The sequence below is a fragment of the Chiloscyllium plagiosum genome, unplaced genomic scaffold (genome assembly GCF_037043375.1).
Source record: "Chiloscyllium plagiosum isolate Xiang-an unplaced genomic scaffold, Cpla_swu_hap1 HiC_scaffold_8, whole genome shotgun sequence".
Taxonomy (NCBI): Eukaryota; Metazoa; Chordata; class Chondrichthyes; order Orectolobiformes; family Hemiscylliidae; genus Chiloscyllium; species Chiloscyllium plagiosum.
In genome coordinates, this window is record NW_028270146.1 from 71640848 (window position 1) to 71660492 (window position 19645).

General features: G+C 38.6%; 1 protein-coding gene across 4 annotated transcripts in view; it reads right to left on the reverse strand.

Annotated features, from left to right (window-relative positions):
* akap6 (A-kinase anchoring protein 6) overlaps window positions 1-19645 on the reverse strand; it is a 418819-nt gene that overhangs the window by 205309 nt on the left and 193865 nt on the right. For all 4 annotated transcript variants that reach the window (XM_087989959.1, XM_043697890.2, XM_043697891.2 and 1 more), the window contains exons 6-7: window positions 3615-3737; window positions 1159-1255 (exon numbers count right to left, since the gene is read on the reverse strand). In XM_087989959.1, coding sequence (XP_087846085.1) covers window positions 1159-1255; window positions 3615-3737 — 220 coding nt within the window. The remainder of the gene's footprint in view (window positions 1-1158; window positions 1256-3614; window positions 3738-19645) is intronic.

Genomic DNA, 19645 nt, shown 5'->3' on the forward strand with positions numbered 1-19645 from the left:
ATAGTTTAATTCTGAATTGTAGCTCGGATGTTAATCAGTAGTTGCTGCTTGCTTAAAGAATAGGTTCTGTTTATCACAACTGGATTATTTTGAGATCAGTAAAGAAGTCTGGTCAACATTTCTGTTACTCTGGGTAGAAGTACAAAAGAGTGGAATTGACTATTTTGATAATTGAATCAAGATATTTATTCTAATGGTGTGACTGGTGGAGTAGTGGGATTTAATTATTAACACATTCCTCCTGTCACAGTCAGAATAATACAATAATACAAGGAGCTCTGGTGCCCCAGTGGTTGTATGCTTATTTCTGAGCCCAGAGGCCTAGATTCACATCCCATCATTCCAGCAGAGTAGAATGAATTCTCTGAACAAGTTGATTTGAAAATATTGACAGTGATGGCGATTTTTGGCTTAAACTCCAGTTTCCCACTTGCCCTCAGCATTTCCTGATTCCATGAGAGATCAAAATTCTGTCTGTCTTAACTTTAAATACATGAGACAGTAACGTATTCACAACCCTCCAGAGCAAAGAGTTCAAAAGACTCACAATCCTTTTAGTCTAGAAATTTCTGCTTATCTCAGTCCGAGATGATCATCCTCTTATCCTGTGATTGTGCACCTCTGTTTTAGATTCTCCAGATTGTGGGAAAAGCACTTCTCACTGGCTAACTTGTCAAGCTTCTTCAGAATTGTGTACATTACAATATGACCAACCTTCATTCTTTTTAACTCCAGAGAATGTGAACTCAATTAGCTCAGCTTCTTGTCATAGGACACTTGTTATCTAAGGGTTCAATTTAGTGAACCATTATTGTGCTGCCTCTCACGCAAGTGTAACCCTCCTTAAATATGGAGACCAAAACTACAGACAATATTCCAGGTGTGGTCTCACCAGGACCCCAAACAATTTATTCTTGTACACTAATCTCCAAGCAACAAAGGCCAACATGACAGTAGCCTCATTAATTGAGCTTGATGTTAACTTTCTGTGTCCATTGTATAAGTACACCCAAATCCCTCTGAACATCAACCGAAATTCATGTCAAATGTAGATTTAGTCAGATCCTGATTTTCCAATTAGCGCCACTGTCAAAGTAGGTTCTGCTTAAATAAAGGGACATTGTGACTCCTGAAATTGTTTTTACTTAGAGGACTTACCTGATTTGCGTGATTCAATGAGCTCCAGAAGTTGCTGTCCTTCTTCTACCACAGCATCTTTTAGTGCACAGTGACTATCTACATTGAGTTTAAAACACTGCAACAAAAGAAGTTAAATATTAGCATCCTCGAAATTACCTGATTTTTTTTTAAAAGCAGATCGATAGGTTCTTTTTCCAGTTGTTTAATCCTGTCGAGAAGCTAGGAAATAATACCAAAGTTTTGAATCCTTGACTCCTCCAGTATCTACTCTGCGTAATTACTTTCCATGCCTTAGCAAGCTATTTTATCACAGAAAACATACAGACACATTTCATTCTTCCTCCTATGTATGTTCTAGAATGTAACATCGGGCATTAGATAGCAATCAGAAACAAGAATCCTCAATGATTTGCCTGTCTGCCAGAGTGAAACTAGAGTGGTTATCATGCCCCCATTATTGACTTAGCTGAATTTTGTTAACTCAGTAACAACTATAGTTTCAAACATGGGTCTCACTGACCTAGTACCAAAGTAGGAGGCGCATTATTCACCAATGAAACCCAAACCTAATGGACTAAAAACATGAACCAAAAATGTTTTTATTCTGGTGGAATAATGCTACTGCAATTGGATGAATAGGTGTTGGCATTGAATCCTGAACCTAGTTATTTTAAGTCTCTACTCACTTTTTGAAATCACACCTTTTGTGTAAACTCATGAAAGAAGTGTGACTGGTGGTGTAACATCAATCATTCTCCACAACTTTTGTGCGAGGCTCCATTGAAAAACAACAACGGAAATCGCATAATTATGCTTATTAATACTCACGATTTGGAGGTGCTGGTGTTGGACTGGGGTGGATAAAGTTAAAAATCACACAACCCCAGATTATAGTCCAACAGGTTTATTTGGAAGCATTAACTTTTGAGGTGCTGCCCAATACCCAATAGAATAAATTGACACATTGTCAGATAGCTCAGCCACTGAATGGGTACAGGGATGACTGGTTATCTTGAATTGTTCTCACTGAAAGGATTCATGGTCAAATCACCTAATCCTCAAGAAAAGGTTTCTGATCACAGAAGACAACCCTTGAATATTTATATGCTAACTGAAAAGGAACATTAGTAGAGGCATGATCACCTGATAACACGCTCAATCAAGGATTGCAGAGGTCCAAAAGAACTCTTTTAAAAGTGAACAGTTTAAACATATATATTATTTGTATGTAAATGTTTGTGTCTAAATCCATTCTAGTTTGTGCATCTGTGCCAATTAAAATATACGATTGTTTCGCTGGATCTGAATTTTAATAATTGTTGAAAATATGATTTCAGATTTTTAAGCAACCCTACAGCTATAACCCCAACCACATATTTTGCAGGTGTTGCCAGGAGATGGAAGTGGTCCTTGGCCCTGGGATCATTGGCATTCTTTTCTCCAGTTCCTCTTCCATACTTGCTTTTGCAAGAATCAATTTCACCTCCCAGAAATGTCTTCCAAATGTGCGTTTGGAGATGCATCTCTAAGATCAGACTTACTAGCCACAAAAGGCTCCAATGAACCTATAGCCAGTGACACGGAATTTCTTATTTGTTAGTGACCAATTGCTGGTGAATTAATTATTACAATGAAATAGTTGCAAAAACATTATTCTTGCATTGATAACGATGATAATAAAGAGCAAAGCAATTAATTGTAACTTGATTTTTGATCTGTTCAGACAATCCTAAGCAAGTGTAATGTGAAATAAAAAACAAATTGTTTAGACACCGACTTAATAATGTTTTTTTCAAAATCTAATGTTTTTCACTGTTTCAATGTAATATTTTTAATAGAGTCAGAACACTTATGAAACAAAGTTTTCAACAACAATAGCCAATATTAACAGGCTAACCTTATTTATATCCATAACTGGATACTAAGCATGGTCCCAAACATTGATAATTAAGCAACAACTTCACAAAAAAGTGAAGAACATTTGCACAATTTGCTTTTAAATTTGAAGGAAGTTTTCTTTAATTTGTAATACCCTATATGTTAACTTACTTTTTCTGACTGATTATAGTAGTCCCTGAGATTTACACTGGATAGTGATGAGAAATAGAATCCTCCTTAAACTGATATTGCTGCAGTCAATTACAGCTCATCTGGGATGAAACCAATATGTCCCAGGATTTCTGCTTATGGTTCAAGTGCACACTAGATAAATTCCAACAAGGATCCCTCACATAATAAACATATTGCATTATGGTTTAAATCAATCAAAATTCATTTAGTGAATAGTGTGGTGTTATTATAACTAAAATAATTCAATGTTCTTTTTTCTTGATGTATAAGAGATTTGCCACTTATATGAAGAAAGTGTTCCTGAACATTAAGTATTTTATACAGCATACTTGTTCTATTAAATCAAAAGATTTTAATATATAACTCATTTTGTTAATATGAGATTTCAGGAGCATATGTCTTACCAAATGGGTTTCCAGATAAAGTTTCAGACTGCATGTATCAGCTTTCGGAGGTGTCCAGTTTTCAGTTGTTTCCATGGCTTCAAACAACCAATGAATCAATTCATCAAGCTTATTTACAAAACCCTAAAGAAACAGGAATAATTTGATAAGTAATTAAAGTCATTAAACTTAACTTAATTATTAAACTAAATCTTTAGCCATTGCAGAGAATAATAGTTTCAAGTGTTCCGCTGAATAACAATCACGGTTTATTTCTGATGTCAGACATCATATTAGCCCTCTTTTGTTTGTCTTTCTGTGATAAGATAAAACCACCCATTGAATAAAGTGTTAGTATTTGGCTCAAAAATGATATTTCCAAACCAGATCATTAAGGGTTATTTGAACATGGCAATAAGCAATTGAAGGAAAATACATGAAAAACAAGCTTAGTGTAACAACAGCCTATTGTTTTAACAACAACCTTGCCTTAGTTTGAGAACAGGCTAGTTTGCAATGACACCTGGATTTGTTTGTGAACATCAAGCACAGAGAAATATTTGAGGAATGATAATACAATATATAATATCAGATTCAGAATAGCGTTAACTTGGTAACTTTCTCCAGCTTGCTGGAACCTTTCACCTTTGGACTGGGGATTTGTGAGACGGAGCTAGGGACTTTTCACCATCTGACTGGGGTTCAAGGACCAGTACTATGGAAACTCAGATAGACTTTCAAGTGTCAACCCGTCACCCAGGATGGGCAAAGACAGTGAGACTCACTTGTGGAAAATGTCAAAGGTAGTTTAAGCTAATAGATGCTCATTAGTTTGCATATACCTAAATTAGATTAAGCTAATACATTTTTGCTTTCTATTAAAGTGCACATTTCTTCTAGTATTTATTCAGATCAGACCTTAAAGGACCCATTAGGCACTTTCAGACTAACAGTACAGAGTAGTAAGAAATTTCATTATTTTATTTGACTGAATTAAGTACAACGCTGTCCCGTTTCTGCATGTTTATTAAAAGTAATCTCTGCGCATGTTTGCAAGTACATATATTAATGAAAAACTGGAGCCATTCTACTCTCCTCACCCACTTGTAACATTCAAAAATATATAACAAATTCTGAATATGTTACTATGCAGAAATTAGAAAGCAATATAAGTCACAGCAGTGATTTAATAGTTACAAAAGTGTCTCAGTGTTTATCACATTAATATTCCATTGGTACAGAAAAGTTTATAGATGATTGTAAAATGTCCATTAGGATTTCTGGCAGTAATCCTAACTTACCCTGGATAACTATTAAGCTTAAATTAATCAGCACTCTCCAAATTCTCTAACTTCAAGGGACTTTCTGAGGGTTTTAAATAAAGTGAAATTGTCCATTGGAATTATCACTTTCCTTGGCAATTCTTTCAGAATCATCTAGGTCAAAGTTTCTGCATAGTCCCAATGCCCAACTCCAGTCCACATTGCTACGTGACTCTCTGGCCATCAGAAATGTCTGGATCAATACATCTCTCAGAAATTGTCATTTGTATGTAAGGCAATATAATTCTGAGTGGTTATTGCAGTTGAATTTAAGCTTCTCCTGGTGAAGGATGTTCATATTGGGAAAAGGACAACTCCTATTTCTGTCCTTCAAGCAACAAGTATTTGCAAGAATTACATGGTTAGATACAGACAGCAGCCCTTGTATTGTACACCAACAATATATTGCAGCTCCAACCTCAAGAAGCATTTTTACTCATGCATCACAACATTTTGTATTTCGCACATGAGCGACCATGTACTTTCTCTAAGTGATGACTGTTAATTTTGTTAAGTTGCGAACATGTGTCAAATTAGAGACAGTTTTATACTGTGGCCCCATACCTACAACAATGTAGGATCAAACTGACTAAAATCATTTCACATTAGATTGAAACGTTTCGTCCAACCAAAGCTTAATTAAATTCCAATTTTTCCGACAAACAAACAGCTACTTAGTTTGATGAACCACTAAGTGCACAAGAACGTATTCAAAGTAATTTTTATACTTCTTTCTGAATTATAGAATTACCTCCTTTTTTTTTGGCTGTTGTTAGTTCTGTATGCCTTTGGTTCCAATTCTATTAATCACTCTTTCAGGCTAAAGCCATGATGAAACACCTGTCTTTCTGTTAATCTGGAGAGAAACAATTCATGCCAAGTCTGGTCAATCATCAAAATTACCTCTTTTCCAACCCATGGAAGCACTGATACCACATGGCAAGGTAAAAACAAAATCAACTTAGTGAGTACATCAAATTATATTTTAAAAGTCCTTAACATATCATTTAATAAATTAAGGGGAGAAGTAATGAGATGGTCATATTATTTGCAAACAGATGAGAAATCTTTGGTTATAATTTTATCATTGCATTACAAGTCACAAACAAAACTGCACACTGATTATTGTTAATCTTTGTTAAAATTGATGGTAATAATGAAATTTTTGACGTGGAGGAGCTGATGTTGGACTGGGGTGGACAAAGTTTAAAAATCACACAACACCAGGTTATAGTCCAACCGAAGATTTCTCATCTGTTTGAAAAAATTGTGACCATCGCATTACTTCTCCCCCTAATTTATTAAACGATATCTTGCTGCGTTCCTCAGTAAGTTAACTTTGCTTTTACTTTGCCATAAAGGAAGAGATATGGCATCAGTAGTTCTTTCAAATTTAGAGAATTAACATGAACTGGAACATTTTTTTATTTGATACCTTTCCATTCAGGGCGGAAAGGTGGTTCCATGAGCAGACTCTCATAATTTTTAGGCAAATTGCTTCATCACCAGAACTTTCCAACAAGTGCCAAGACATAGTATGGCTGGTGGTGAGAAGGGCACTGCCCATCAGATCCTTCATGCACACCTATCCCTGTGCACCACTCCTCACTGCCCTCAAAGTGTCTGTGCTGACAAAAAGACTATCACCCATATCCTTCTGGAATGTGCCTTTGCAAAGAAGGTCTGGAGAGAGATGCAGTGGATTTTGTCGAGATTCATCCCTGAGTATTTTCATGATGCGGGAGTCTGTGCAATATGGTCTGTTCCCTAACATGCCCACCAAGACAAACATCAACTGCACCTGAAGGCCCATCAACTCAGTAAAAGCTGCACTTGGTCTGCCTGAAATATGCTGGCATTATTCTCAACCAGTTATGTTTGGGATTATGAGTCTTTTCAGTTCTCAGACCCTCACATTGCCTCCAAATGAACATTAGTAGTTTCCAGCATAAGCAGAAAATGTCTTTTGTTCTTGCAACTGTTGAGAAGCTCTGAGAAATGTTAAATTTCCATTTTGTTTGTTATTATTTTCTCTCTGCAAAGACTATACAGAATTGATTTAGAACCTTTATATGCACTTATAGATGACATTTTACAAACAAACTATACTTTTGAAATGAAAAGAATTAGTGACGGATAATGGTCCCTCTGAGCTGCTCAGATTCTTCAAGGGTTCACGCAAAACCAACTAATACACTGACTTCTGGTTCTGGGAGTCGCTCCTGTGCATGAAGCTTGGACATTTGCGCAACTGCAGGAAAAATTATATTGAATGTAGGTGATAGAGCAGATACCACTGTTGAGTACCTGCTGTTCTCAGAGTTTTCAAATATCAAAAGGGTTCATTATGTGGTAGCAATAAATAGAACTACATTTAGTCAGATCAAGCTACTAGGACTTTAGGGAGCTGGTTCAAATACATCTGTTCCATCTAAAAGCTAGAGTAGAACTCCCTGGCCTGAATCTTACTTTTTTTGGCTAGATCTGAGCTTTTTGGAGGCATTTCTGCCACACAGCCAAGTGTGTTTTTTTTCCCATTCTTCATTTGCAGAATATGGGTGTCATTGGCCAGATCAGCATTTATTGACCACCCCTAAACGTCCAGAGAACAGTTTAGAGTCAACTACATTGTTGTAAGTCTAGAGTCACATGTAGGTCAGATCAGGTAAGGATGGCAGTTTCCTTCTGAAAGGACATTAATCAACCAAACCAGATTCTTTCAACAATTGACTTTTTTTTATGGTCATCACTAAACTCTTAATCCCAGATTTTTACTCAATTCAAATTCCTCGATCTACCTTGGTGGGATTCAAACCCAAATGTCTGGGACATTACCCAGGTCTCTGGATTAATATAATATCACGAGGCCATCACCTGCCCACATTTTGCTATATAGTCCCAAACTCGCCTCATAACTACCTACTTTCCACTATTGCACCCATCATGTCTAATTCCTGCTGCATCTTACCATTTGCTATTCCTGGAACAACCTGTCACTCTGCAGATATCCTGGAACATGTCAGCACTCCTTGCATCTGCCACATCCTTGAAAGTGCATTGTGCACCTGAACAACACTGTCAATTTGGAGCTGTACTATATGGTACCTGACATTTGTCCCAGACATGGCAAACTAAGGAAACCTGGCACCCTATTTTCAGGGCAGATAGCTGGAGGTTCTGTTGGATAGGGTAGATGTAGGATTTCCTCTTTCCTCAGGACTGTGAGCAGAGTCTATGACACGAGACAACCTGCAACATCTTCCCTCACTTGCTTCTCCCATCCCAAACCACTAATCCTATATACCCTCTGTGTGGCCTGATCACTCATTTGGGACACCTCCTCAATTGTACCAGATGTAACAGCTGTCCCACAGATCTCTGTAATAGTGACCTCTCTCTCATTGCAGGAGAAAAACAGCCCACCATTGGGTGGAAAGGCTGAAAGCAAGAGATATACTACCATTTGGCTCGTCATCCCTAATGTAGAGAACATCCTGACTCTGAATGCCCCAAGTATCTGATCATGTCCAAGTCCCTGGACTGGTAATGAAAGCTGCCTTTCACTTACTGTGCTCAGACCCCCTTACTAAATGCCTTGCTCTTGACTTGACTAGGTTTGCTGACAACTATGACAAGCTTCTTGCCTTTGTATCTATGTTAACCGGTAAGACAAAACAGAAGAAATATGAGCCTTATATCTCTGGCTGAGGGGGCAAAGCACAAAAAGGCAAGGAAAGCATTGAAACATACAGAAGATAGGAGCAGTTGACCATTTGACTCCTCAAGCCTGCTTCATTAGTCAATATGATCATAGATGATTGAGCCCAAGACCCCAATCCCACCTTCTCCCCAAACGTATTGATGCTTTTAGTGACAAGAGTTATAACTACTTTCTTCTTGAAAACACAATGTTTTGGCTTGAACCACTTTCTGTGATAGTGAATTCCATAGGCTCGCCATTCTCTATGTGAAGAAATTTCTCCTCATCTCAGTCCCAAAATATTTAACTTAAATCCTTAAATGAGTTTTGAAAAGATTTCTGGTCCTGTTGAGGTTCTGGATGTGAGTTTGCTCACTGAGCTGGAAGGTTCGGTTTCAGATATTTTGTCATCATACTGGCTAACCTCATCAGTGAGCCTCTGGTGAAGTGCTGGTGTTATGTCCTGCTTTCTATTTGTGTGTTTAGGTTTGTTTGGGTGTTTGGTGATGTTATTTCCAGTTCTGTTTCTCAAAGGATGGTACATGGGTCCAAATCGATGTGTTTGTTGATAGAGTTCCAGGTGGAATACCATGCTTCAGGAGTTCTTGTGCGTGTCTCTGTTTGGCTTGTCCTAGGATGGATGTGCTGTCCCAGTCAAAATTGAGTCCTTCCTAGTCTGTATGTAAGGTTACTAGGGTTAGTGGGTCATGTCGTTTTGTGGCTAGTTGATGTTCATGTATCCTGGTGGCTAGTTTACTGCCTGTTGGTAGTGTTGTTACAGTCATTGCAGGGTGCTTTGCAAATGATGTTTGTTTTGCTTATTGTCTGTATAGGGTATTTACGTTCATTAGCTGCTGTTTTAGTATGTTGATGGGTTTGTGGGCTATCATGATGCCAAGAGATCTGAGTAGTCTGGCAGTCATTTCAGAGATATCTTTGATGTAGGGGGGAGTGGTGAGTGTTTCTGGACGTGTTTTGTCTGCTTGTTTGGGTTTGTTGCTGAGAAATCGGCGGACTGTGCTTATTGGGTGCCCGTTCTTCTTCAAAACATTGTAAAGGTGATTTTAGAAGAATGGCATTCCAACCAGAACTCTATCAATAACCAATTTGATTTGGAACCCATCTACCATCCTCTGAGAAAAACAAACCATAAATGACATCACCAAACACCAAAGAAACCTAAACAGATAAATAGAAAGTGGGATATAACACCAGTGCTTCACTGGAGGCTCACTGATGATGTTATCTTGTATGGTGACTAAACATCTGAACCCAAACCTTCTAGCTCAGCGAGCAAACTTAAATCCTTAAACTATGACTCTGTTCAGGACTCTGTCACCCTCAGGAACATCTTTCCTATATTTAACCAGTTTAGTCCTGTTAGAATTTTATAGGTTTCTATGAGATTCCCGACGCATTCTTCTAAACTCCAATGAATATAATCCTAACCAATTCAACCTCTTCTCATAGATTAGCCCCACCATCCAAGAATCAATTTGGTAAACTTTGGTATAAAAGCTGGAGTGAGATACTTGTGATGTCTCAATCAGCAAATCTCACCATTGCTCACGTCACTCAGACTCCTATAAGATTCTGTCCTCTGTCTCAACCCCAGACAATTTGTGGCATCAGTAGAATGAGTGGAGCCATTCAGGACCATTATCTTATTCAAATTTCTTTCCCCACAGTTATCCCATTACATAATCATGGATGGAATACAGTTACCAGAATCACATCTCCCTCAAGTGTGGCCACTTTCCAAATTTTCTTGGGATGCACTCTCTCAGACTTGGAAAATGTAGATGTCTTGCTTGAGGAAAGTGAACTCTTATTGAGCCATTGATTATTTCTCTACTGGAGGATCTTTAATCTCACAGCTATCTTTCACAGAGGACATTGTTACTTGTCGAAGTTTTTGTTGATACATTACCTTACCTGAGGAATTTATAATCTCGTGAATTCCTTTCCTGGAAGATTTTCTATTGAAATAAGTATGATCTTCCTTGTAAAATTTTGAGTTTTGGCATCAGGCAATCACTTTTTAATTTGGATAAATAGTCTGTCCTTTGTAGTATTCTGGATGTGTAAACAAAGCTTCTTTTCCTTATTGATTGTGTATAGATCTGGAGACATTAGCTTGGCTCCCATGGAGATATATGCTGTGTATCTCCCATGAGCTGTTGATCAGGCTGGACATTTTCAGTTGCCCACTTTACTTATTTAACTAATAGAGTAAATTTTTTCAGCCTGTCAGTTGTATTTCTGGAAGTTTACTGCTTATTTGGCACTATCACTAGCACTGACTGTTCTGCTTCGAAATACAGAGGAATAAATATTTCCACCAGTCCTGTGAGATATGTGACTTCCTTTATGTTGACAATGTTTAACAGTTCCCTTGTGCCAACATAAGTGGTGTCACTTGTTTCTTTCTTCTGTTAGGAGTCTCCTAGAAATCTGAGAAGCATAAAAAGGTTGTATATTTACAAGTTAGTTAATGGTACTTTCTAACTGGACCAGTCGTTCTCTTGGAATTAATGGGACCCCTTCTGACTCCTTAAGGTAAGTTGAGGTTGCAACAAGTATGCTTTTTCACGAGTGAAGACTTTCATTTGCAAACAATGTAACATTTTAACACTCCTTGTGGTTATAATGCAAGTTGTAACATTCCCATATTCTTGACAGTTACGTCACCTAGTCTACATAGCCTTATCTCTGTAAGTTGTAGCTTCTGTTTGTTCAGTCATAGCAACTGGTCTGATAGGGTAGTGATGTCAGCACTGCTAATAAGCCTAAAATTAATGAGTTGTACACTGATACAAACAATTCCAGTAAAACTCAGATCATTGTGATCACCAATTTTCCCTATAAATAAATTGGTTATATGTTTAAAGGATATTGCTATACTATATTATTGTCTTTGCATGTTGCAGCTGCATAGAACATTGGTTAGGCCTCTTTTGGAATATTGTGTGCAATTCTGGTCTCCTTCCTATCAGAAGGATGTTGTGAAACTTGAAAGGGTTCAGAAAAGATTTGCAAAGATGTTGCCAGGGTTGGAGGGTTTGAGCTATAGGGAGAGGCTGAATAGGTTGGGACTGTTTTTCCTGGAGCGTCGGAAGCTGAGGGGTGACCTTATAGAGATTTACAAAATCATGAAGGGCATGGATGGGGTAAATAGACAAGGCATTTTCCCTGGGGTGGGGGAGTCCAGAACTAGAGGGCATAGGCTTAGGATGAGAGGGGAAAGATTTAAAAGGGACATAAGGGGAAATATTTTCACGCAGAGGGTGGTACGTGTATGGAATGAGCTGCCAAAGGAAGTGGTGAAAGCTGGTACAATTATAACATTTAAAAGGCATCTGGAAGGGTTGAGAGGGATATGGGCTAAGTGCTGGCAAATTGGACTAGATTAGTTTAGGGTATCTGGTCAGCTTGGACAAGTTGGACCAAAGGGTCTGTTTCCATGCTGTACATCTCTATGACTCTATGTGTAACCTCCCCTTTTCCTACAACTTTGCAACAGTATCATACTTCTGCACTTAATGTTTGATTTTTGAGGCAATGCTGTATTTTAAGTTATGTTGCCTGCTGCAAAGTCCAATCTTTTGTTCTGTATGGTCCATCACTGACCTTGAATTTGTTAAAAAGTACTATATCTTTTGGTTAATTTCTTCTCAATGTGCTGTCTAACCTTGACTGCAAATGTGCTTTATGTCTATATCATCGTAATATTGCTTGTAATCCACTGTTCCTTAAGCTTCTTTCTTGTGTTCACAAATGCTATTTCAAATTGAATTACTGTCGAGCTTTCAAGAATATCTGCAGCATCCCTTTTATTTGCCTGCCTTTTGTAACTCTATATTATTCCTTGATTGTATTAAGTTTCTAAATAAAGCTTTAAAATTTATTGTGGGCTTTTTTTTAATGATTTACTACTTTCTAGATTTTTCAAACTCCTTTATGTATGATATATAATGTCTGTACTACTTTAAAGGTTTTCTTGCCTTTTTCAAAGTTTTCCTGATTTTGTTAATGATCTAAAAGATAGCTGCTTCTTCTTCGAGGGATTCCCACCTTCTGTAGCCAAGATGGAGGTTATGCACTTGTTCCTAGGTAAAATGAACCTTTTCTGACTTTCAGAGTCTAAAACACCAAGCATTTTCTTCTATGCCATTTCTGGCTGTGGCCTTTATGAACCCTTCTGCCAAATTGTGGTTAAATTGTGTTTCACATTGTTTGCCACCTCAAGTAGTTGGTGGTACTGGGTGAAGGTTGTTTGAGGTAGTTTACTACCACCATCCTCTTACCTTTTACTTTCTCTTGGACTTATCTAGTGGTTAATGGTAGAGGGTACACCACCATAACTATTTCCAGAAGAGATGCTCTTTTAAATATGAAGAAGGTTTACTAGATAGAACATAGAACATTACAGCTCAGTACAGGCCCTTCGGCCCTCGATATTGCACCGCCCTGCCTTACTAATCTGAAGCCCATCCCACCTACACTATTCCACATACGTCCATATGCCTGTCCAATGATGACTTAAATGGACTTAAATTTGGCGAATCTACTACCGTTGCAGGCAAAGTATTCCATACCCTTACTACTCTCTGAGTAAAGAAACTACCTCTGACATCTGTCTTATACCTATCTCCCCTCACTTTAAAGTTGTGTCCCCTTGTGTTTGCCGTCCCCATACTTGGAAAAAGGCTCTCCCTGTCCACCCTATCTAACCCTCTGATTATCTTGTATGTCTCTATTAAGTCACCTCTCAACCTTCTTCTCTCTAATGAGAACAGCCTCAAAGCCCTCAGCCTGTCCTCGTAAAACATTCCTTCCATACCAGGCAACATCCTACTAAATCTCCTCTGCACTCTTTCCAAAGCTTCCACATCCTTCTTATAATGCGGTGACCAGAACTGTACAGAATACTCCAAGTGTGGTCGTACTAGAGCTTTGTACAGCTGCAGCATAACCTCCTGGTTCCGGAACTCAATCCCTCTATAATAAAGGCCAAAACACTGTATCGCCTTCTTAACAACTCTGTCAGTCTGGGTGGCAACTTTCAGGGATCTGTGTACATGGACACCAAGATCTCTCTGCTCATCTGCACTCCCAAGAATCTTACCATTAGCTCAGTACTTTGCATTCCGATTATTCTGTCCAAAGTGTATCACCTCACACTTGTCCACATTAAATTCCATTTTCCACCTCTCAGCCCAGTTCTGCATCCTATCTATGTCTCTCTGCAACCTACTACATCCTTCGTCACTATCTACAACTCCACTGACCTTAGTGTCATCCACAAATTTACTAATCCACCCTTCTAAGCCCTCATCTTGGTCATTTATAAAAATGACGAACAGCAGTGGATTCAACACCAACCCTTGCGGTATGCCGCTCGTAACTGGACACCAAGATGAACATGTTCCATCAACTACAACCCTCTGTTTTCTTTCAGCAAGCCAATTACTGATCCAAACTGCTATGTCTCCCACAATCCCATTCCTCCACATTTTGTATAATAGCCTACTGTGGGGAACCTTATCAAACGCCTTGCTGAAATCCATATACACCACACATCAACCGGTTTACTCTCATCTACTCTCATCACTTTGTCAAAAAACTCAATAAGATTCATTAGGTACGACCTACCCTTCACAAAACCGTGCTGACTGTCTCTGATCAGATTATTCTTTTCTACATGGCTATAAATCCTATCTCTTATAACCTTTTCCAACACTTTAACAACTGAAGTGAGACTCACTGGTCTGTAATTACCAGGATTGTCTCTACTACCCTTTTTGAACAAGGGAACCACATTTGCTATCCTCCAGTCCTCAGGCACTATCCCTGTAGACAATGATGATTTGAAGATCAATGCCAAAGGCTCGGCAATCTCTTCCCTTGCTTCCCAGAGGATCCTAGGATACATCCCATCCGGCCCAGGGGTCTTGTCTATTTTCACACTCTGCAGTATTTCTAATACCTCTTCCTTGTGAACCTCAAACTCTTCTCGTGTAGATGCAAGTATCTTCCTCACCAACATTTTCATTTTCTATTGTGAACACTGTCAAAAAATATTTATTTAGTGCTTCCCCTATCTCCTCTGACTCCACACACAACTTCCCACTATTATCCTCGATTGGCCTTAATTTAACTTTCATCATTCTTTTATTCCTGACATAGCTATGGAAGGCCTTAGGTTTAACCCTGATCCTATCCGCCAACAACTTCTCATGTCTCCTCCTGGCTCTTCTGAGCTCTCTTTTTAGGTCTTTCCTGACTTCCTTGTAACCCTCACGCACCCTAACTGAGTTTTAACATTTTGTCCTAACATAAGCCTTCTTCTTCTTCTTGACCAGGGATTCCACTTCCTTACTAAACCAATAGTAAACATGACAGCAATAACTACAATGTTTGGAAGGGATAACTACTAGGTTCTTTAAGAGGTTGTACAGATATATCTGCTCTCTGAACAACAACAATTATCTCGTCTCCTGTCCCCAATCAAATGTGTATTACATTTGTAAAATGGTGGAACCAATGTAACTTCTCAGAACCATTACCTTATACAACAATGAGTTGAATGTCTTAGGCTTGGTGTCATTTTCTGCCTACAAAGAGGCTAAAGTGGAAGCCTAGACTGCATCTAAAGCAAAAATGTTACAACATAGGAGAACATTTGCCTCTATTGTATTCATGCTTGCTCACTGAAAGACCAACTCAGTTTCACTGCTCTGCCTTTTCCCAGGCATTGCAAGCTAACCACCTGCTACAGAAAATATCTTCCTTATGTTGTCTCTGTTGTTTTGCTAAGCACTTCAACTTAATGTCCTCTGATTTTCAATCCTTCTATCAATGGAAACAACTTGTCTAGATCCCTCATGATTTTGAACACCTCTATTAAATCTCCTTTCATCCTTCTCTTCTCTAAGGGAGGATCCATTCCCAAGCATCGCCATTTCACAACACCACATGCACAAGATTCACAAGAGGAAAGAAACTACTTCTTTCTTAAGAAAGACCTCACGGATACATTTATGGATCTAGGAATAAATCAGGGAACCCACATTACAGCATTGTTCTTATCCTGAGATACTGCAAAGAACAAATCGATATAGAAATAAATCTTAGGAACAATTTGAAGCATTTTGACAGGTTTTCAACAGAAATATTCTCCCCAGTTCCATCCCCATACCACTATATTGGTAAAAGCAGAAAAAGAAGAATTCATAATCGGCACCTGAAACAGGTGCTGTTGTCCTTTGCAAATGCAGACAGAGTTCTTACATCTGTTTGCAACACTTGGTTGTCTTGACAATAAAATGCATTGGGGTCTAAATGCGGCATAACCAGCAATACTTAAAAGAGCTCCTGCAGGTCACCGTCAAAATATATGTAAAAAAAACTTACTTAAACATTGAGTTGGGAAATGCAGGTATTTTTGTTCTAATGCTACTCTTGTCCCAAAGTCTGTTACTAGTCTCCTCTCACTCAATCCTTCCATTCAGGTTGTTTCTACCTGTGCCAGGTTATTCCCTTGCCCCCACCTCCCTGTCCCAGGTTATTCCCTTGTCCCCCACCTCCCCGTCCCATCAACCTTTTTCAGGACCTTTTTGAAGGCTGTTGACAATAATTCAGTGACTTAAAATTGACATTCAGCTCTTGAGTGTGCTACCTGAGAATGCTAATGAAGCAGCAGCAACTCACATAAATACAGTTTCAAGCCTGATGTTGGGTGGGTCTCAGGCCTACCCCCTTTCAGTACTAAGTACTGCCAACTTCTAGGCTGATGTATTGAACAAATATCTGTACCCTTCTTTAGTTATTTGCTTCCCAACATTTAAGTTTCAGAACATATAATTTTCTCTAAAGTTTAACAATTTATTGCTTTTTAAAGTTGGATTGCAGATGCATTAGTAGTAATGTACTCAATCAGAATTACAAAAAGAAGGACTATAGTAATAATTTGTTGTTTTTCTGCACAGCTCCAATATAATTCAGGCTCATACATTGACTTATTGGGAATCCAGAACCTATTTTTCACTTATTATTAAGTTAGGAAAGAATGCTCATCGAGTACACAGAGTAAAAGAAATTTAGTGCTCAACAGCTTGATGGTTCATGTTTTATATTTCAATTGATACAACCTAATTTTGATGTGCATCATAAGACCCTGAAAAAAAAAAGTCAATGCTTCTTACTGCAGATTGATTGCGCCAATAATAACCCTATCTGTATGTGAAAGATACAAAACAATACCATTGTGTGGATGGTTATACAACTGATTCGTGCTTTTAATGCAGGATAAAAAATTACACTTTTATTGTCCTTGAAAGGACAATTATTCACCAGAGTCGTGGCATATTTTCTTCCAAAATTGAATAATAGCAAAAGAATGGAGAAGAGAAACTGCAAAAAAAAAAGAATCAATATACTGTCAACATAATTGGCAAAGGCATCTTATAAATAATGAAGACAACATGTTGAAAGCAAAGTGGTTTTCAAATCATTTTGGCCATCAACATTGTACAATAAATACAATGAAATTTGGCACCATCACTGCTTTCAGTTTCATGCATGTGCTACATCTATTTGATGGAAAAAGCTTTGCTGATTCTTATTGTTTAATGAACAGCAGCAAATAAATGTATTTAAATTTTATATAGCTCTAAAGGGAATGAAAAGATCTGATTTGACATTTCATTCAAACTCTCAAAAGTGGAGATTTTTTTGAAGAATCATTGAATGATGCAGCACAGAAGATGATCATTTGGCCCATCCTCCTGGAGAAAGTTCTTCGACAGAGCCAACCAATTAACCTCACTGCCATGCTCTTTTCCTGCAGCTCTATAATTTCTTTCCCTTTAAGTATTTATCCATTTCTGTTTTGACTGTTGCTATTTCTGACATCCTTTCAGGCATTATGTTCCAGATCTCAACAATTCCATGCGTAAAATGTTTTCTGGTGCCACTCCTTTTCCAATCACCTTAAATGCATGACTTTTGGTTAGTTATCCTTCTGTCATTTGAAGCGGTTTCTTCCTATTTACTCGAACAAAATAATTCATGTTTAAGAACAGATTTGTCAAATCTCCATTTTGCTTTCTCTGCCCTAAGGAGGATACACCAGCTTTTACAGTCTCACCACATAAGCAAAGCCCCTCATCCCTGATACCAATCTAGGAAATTTCTTACACATCCATTTCAATGTCTTGACATCCTGTAGAAGGTATGGTGCCCAGAACTGAACACATTACTCCAGTTGAGGCCTAACATCAAGATGGCAATGAAGTAGGTTCCAACTACTTTTCTTCCTTTTTCTTTTTACTTGCCTCTTGTCCTGAGCTCGGATAGCATCAGTGGTGGCAAGGAATGCCAGCACGGATTCGGAGTGGGCCCAGACCGAACCTCATAGACCCCTACTTACTTTTCTGGGGCAAGCGCAGGACCTGGCATCAGAACCGGTGACTGCTACATCAGCAGAGGTGACATCGGCGAGGTAGGCCCAGTGGCAAAAGATACCGCCTGATGAAGCGAGGCAATGATGAAGGACAATCAACCCAGTGGCATAGGATGGTGCCTGAAGAGTGGTGGCTTCAATGTTGTTTGGGCCTTGTATAGACAGTGGCAAAGCAGTGGAAGAGGGATGGTAGCGTAAGCGTCAGTGACGTTGAGCTGGGTCAGGACTGATGGACTCTCTTTAAGCTTTCTATTTCTTTTCTCATTCTTAAAACTATTCAAAATGGCACCAGATCGTGATGACTGTGGAAAAACATTTCACTGTATTTTCCTGTTTTTCCTCATTGCACAGTGACTCAGTGGTTAGCACTGCTGCCTCACAGCACCAGGGTCCCAGGTTTGATTCCAGCCTTGGGCAACTGTCTGTGTGGAGTTTGCACGTTCTCCCTGGGTTTCCTCCGGGTGCTCCAGTTTCCTCCCACAGTCCAAAGATGTGCAAGTCAGGTGAATTGGCCATGCTAAATTGCCCATAGTGCTAGGTGCATTAGTCAGAGGGAAATGGGTCTGGGAAGGTTACTCTTCGGAGGGTCGGTGTGGACTGGTTGGGCCAAATGGCTTGTTTCCACACTGTAGGGAATCTAATCTAAAATACACATAACAATAAAATCATTCATATTCATAACATATGTTCTATAAATGCTTATCACAACCTTTTAGCTTTATTACTCGTGATCATCATGTGTGCTCTGTCTGAAGGCAGGTTCTTAGTTTACAGTCTTCACCGTGCCTTTTTTGTTCTGTGACATTCTTTTCATTTTCCAATGGCTTCCTAGAATGTTTGAGCCATCCAGCTTTGATATTCTTTAGTTTCCTCTTCATCTTTCCCTTGAAATCTTCCATCCACCATATCTCTTCTTAGTCTGTTTCCTTTTTAGGTGCATCCTGGACAGTCCCTCTGACTTTTTCTAATTACATTTAACAAATTTGTTTGGTTGTACAGTCTGCTCATTTGTTATTTTTACTGAATCTTTCCATTCACCTCCATACCAACATTTCAAAACTATTTAGCAAGTTACTCTCCTCTTTCTCCACATCATACAAACCAAGCTTTTAACAAGTCTCTTCTTGAATTATTTATTTAGGTTTCCAGTTAGCAACTATCTCTTCTTACGGTTGCATCTTCCATCTGCAGATGTTACACTTTCTGTATACTTAACTTCTTGCACCTATTATTTTCCTTCTATGAATTTGAGTATTTCTTGGTGGTTTTCAGATGTGCATCACTTTAGTTTTGCCATATTCACTTTCTTTCCAAAGTTCATGCCTGGTGTTTCTTGTCTATCCATGAGTTATTTTTATCTGCCTCCTGCGTTTTCTCGAAATGTTTTGTTAATTGAAAATCTAACAGACATTAGCATTTGCCTGCACCAAACTCCTCACCACACACCCACACCCCCATCTTAACACCAAATGTTTTTGTCTTCGATTGCTTCTTTAATAATTGTTTCAGCACAGACAATTAGGACTTCAGGTGATAAATAGCACTCTTGTCAAAGTCCACTTCA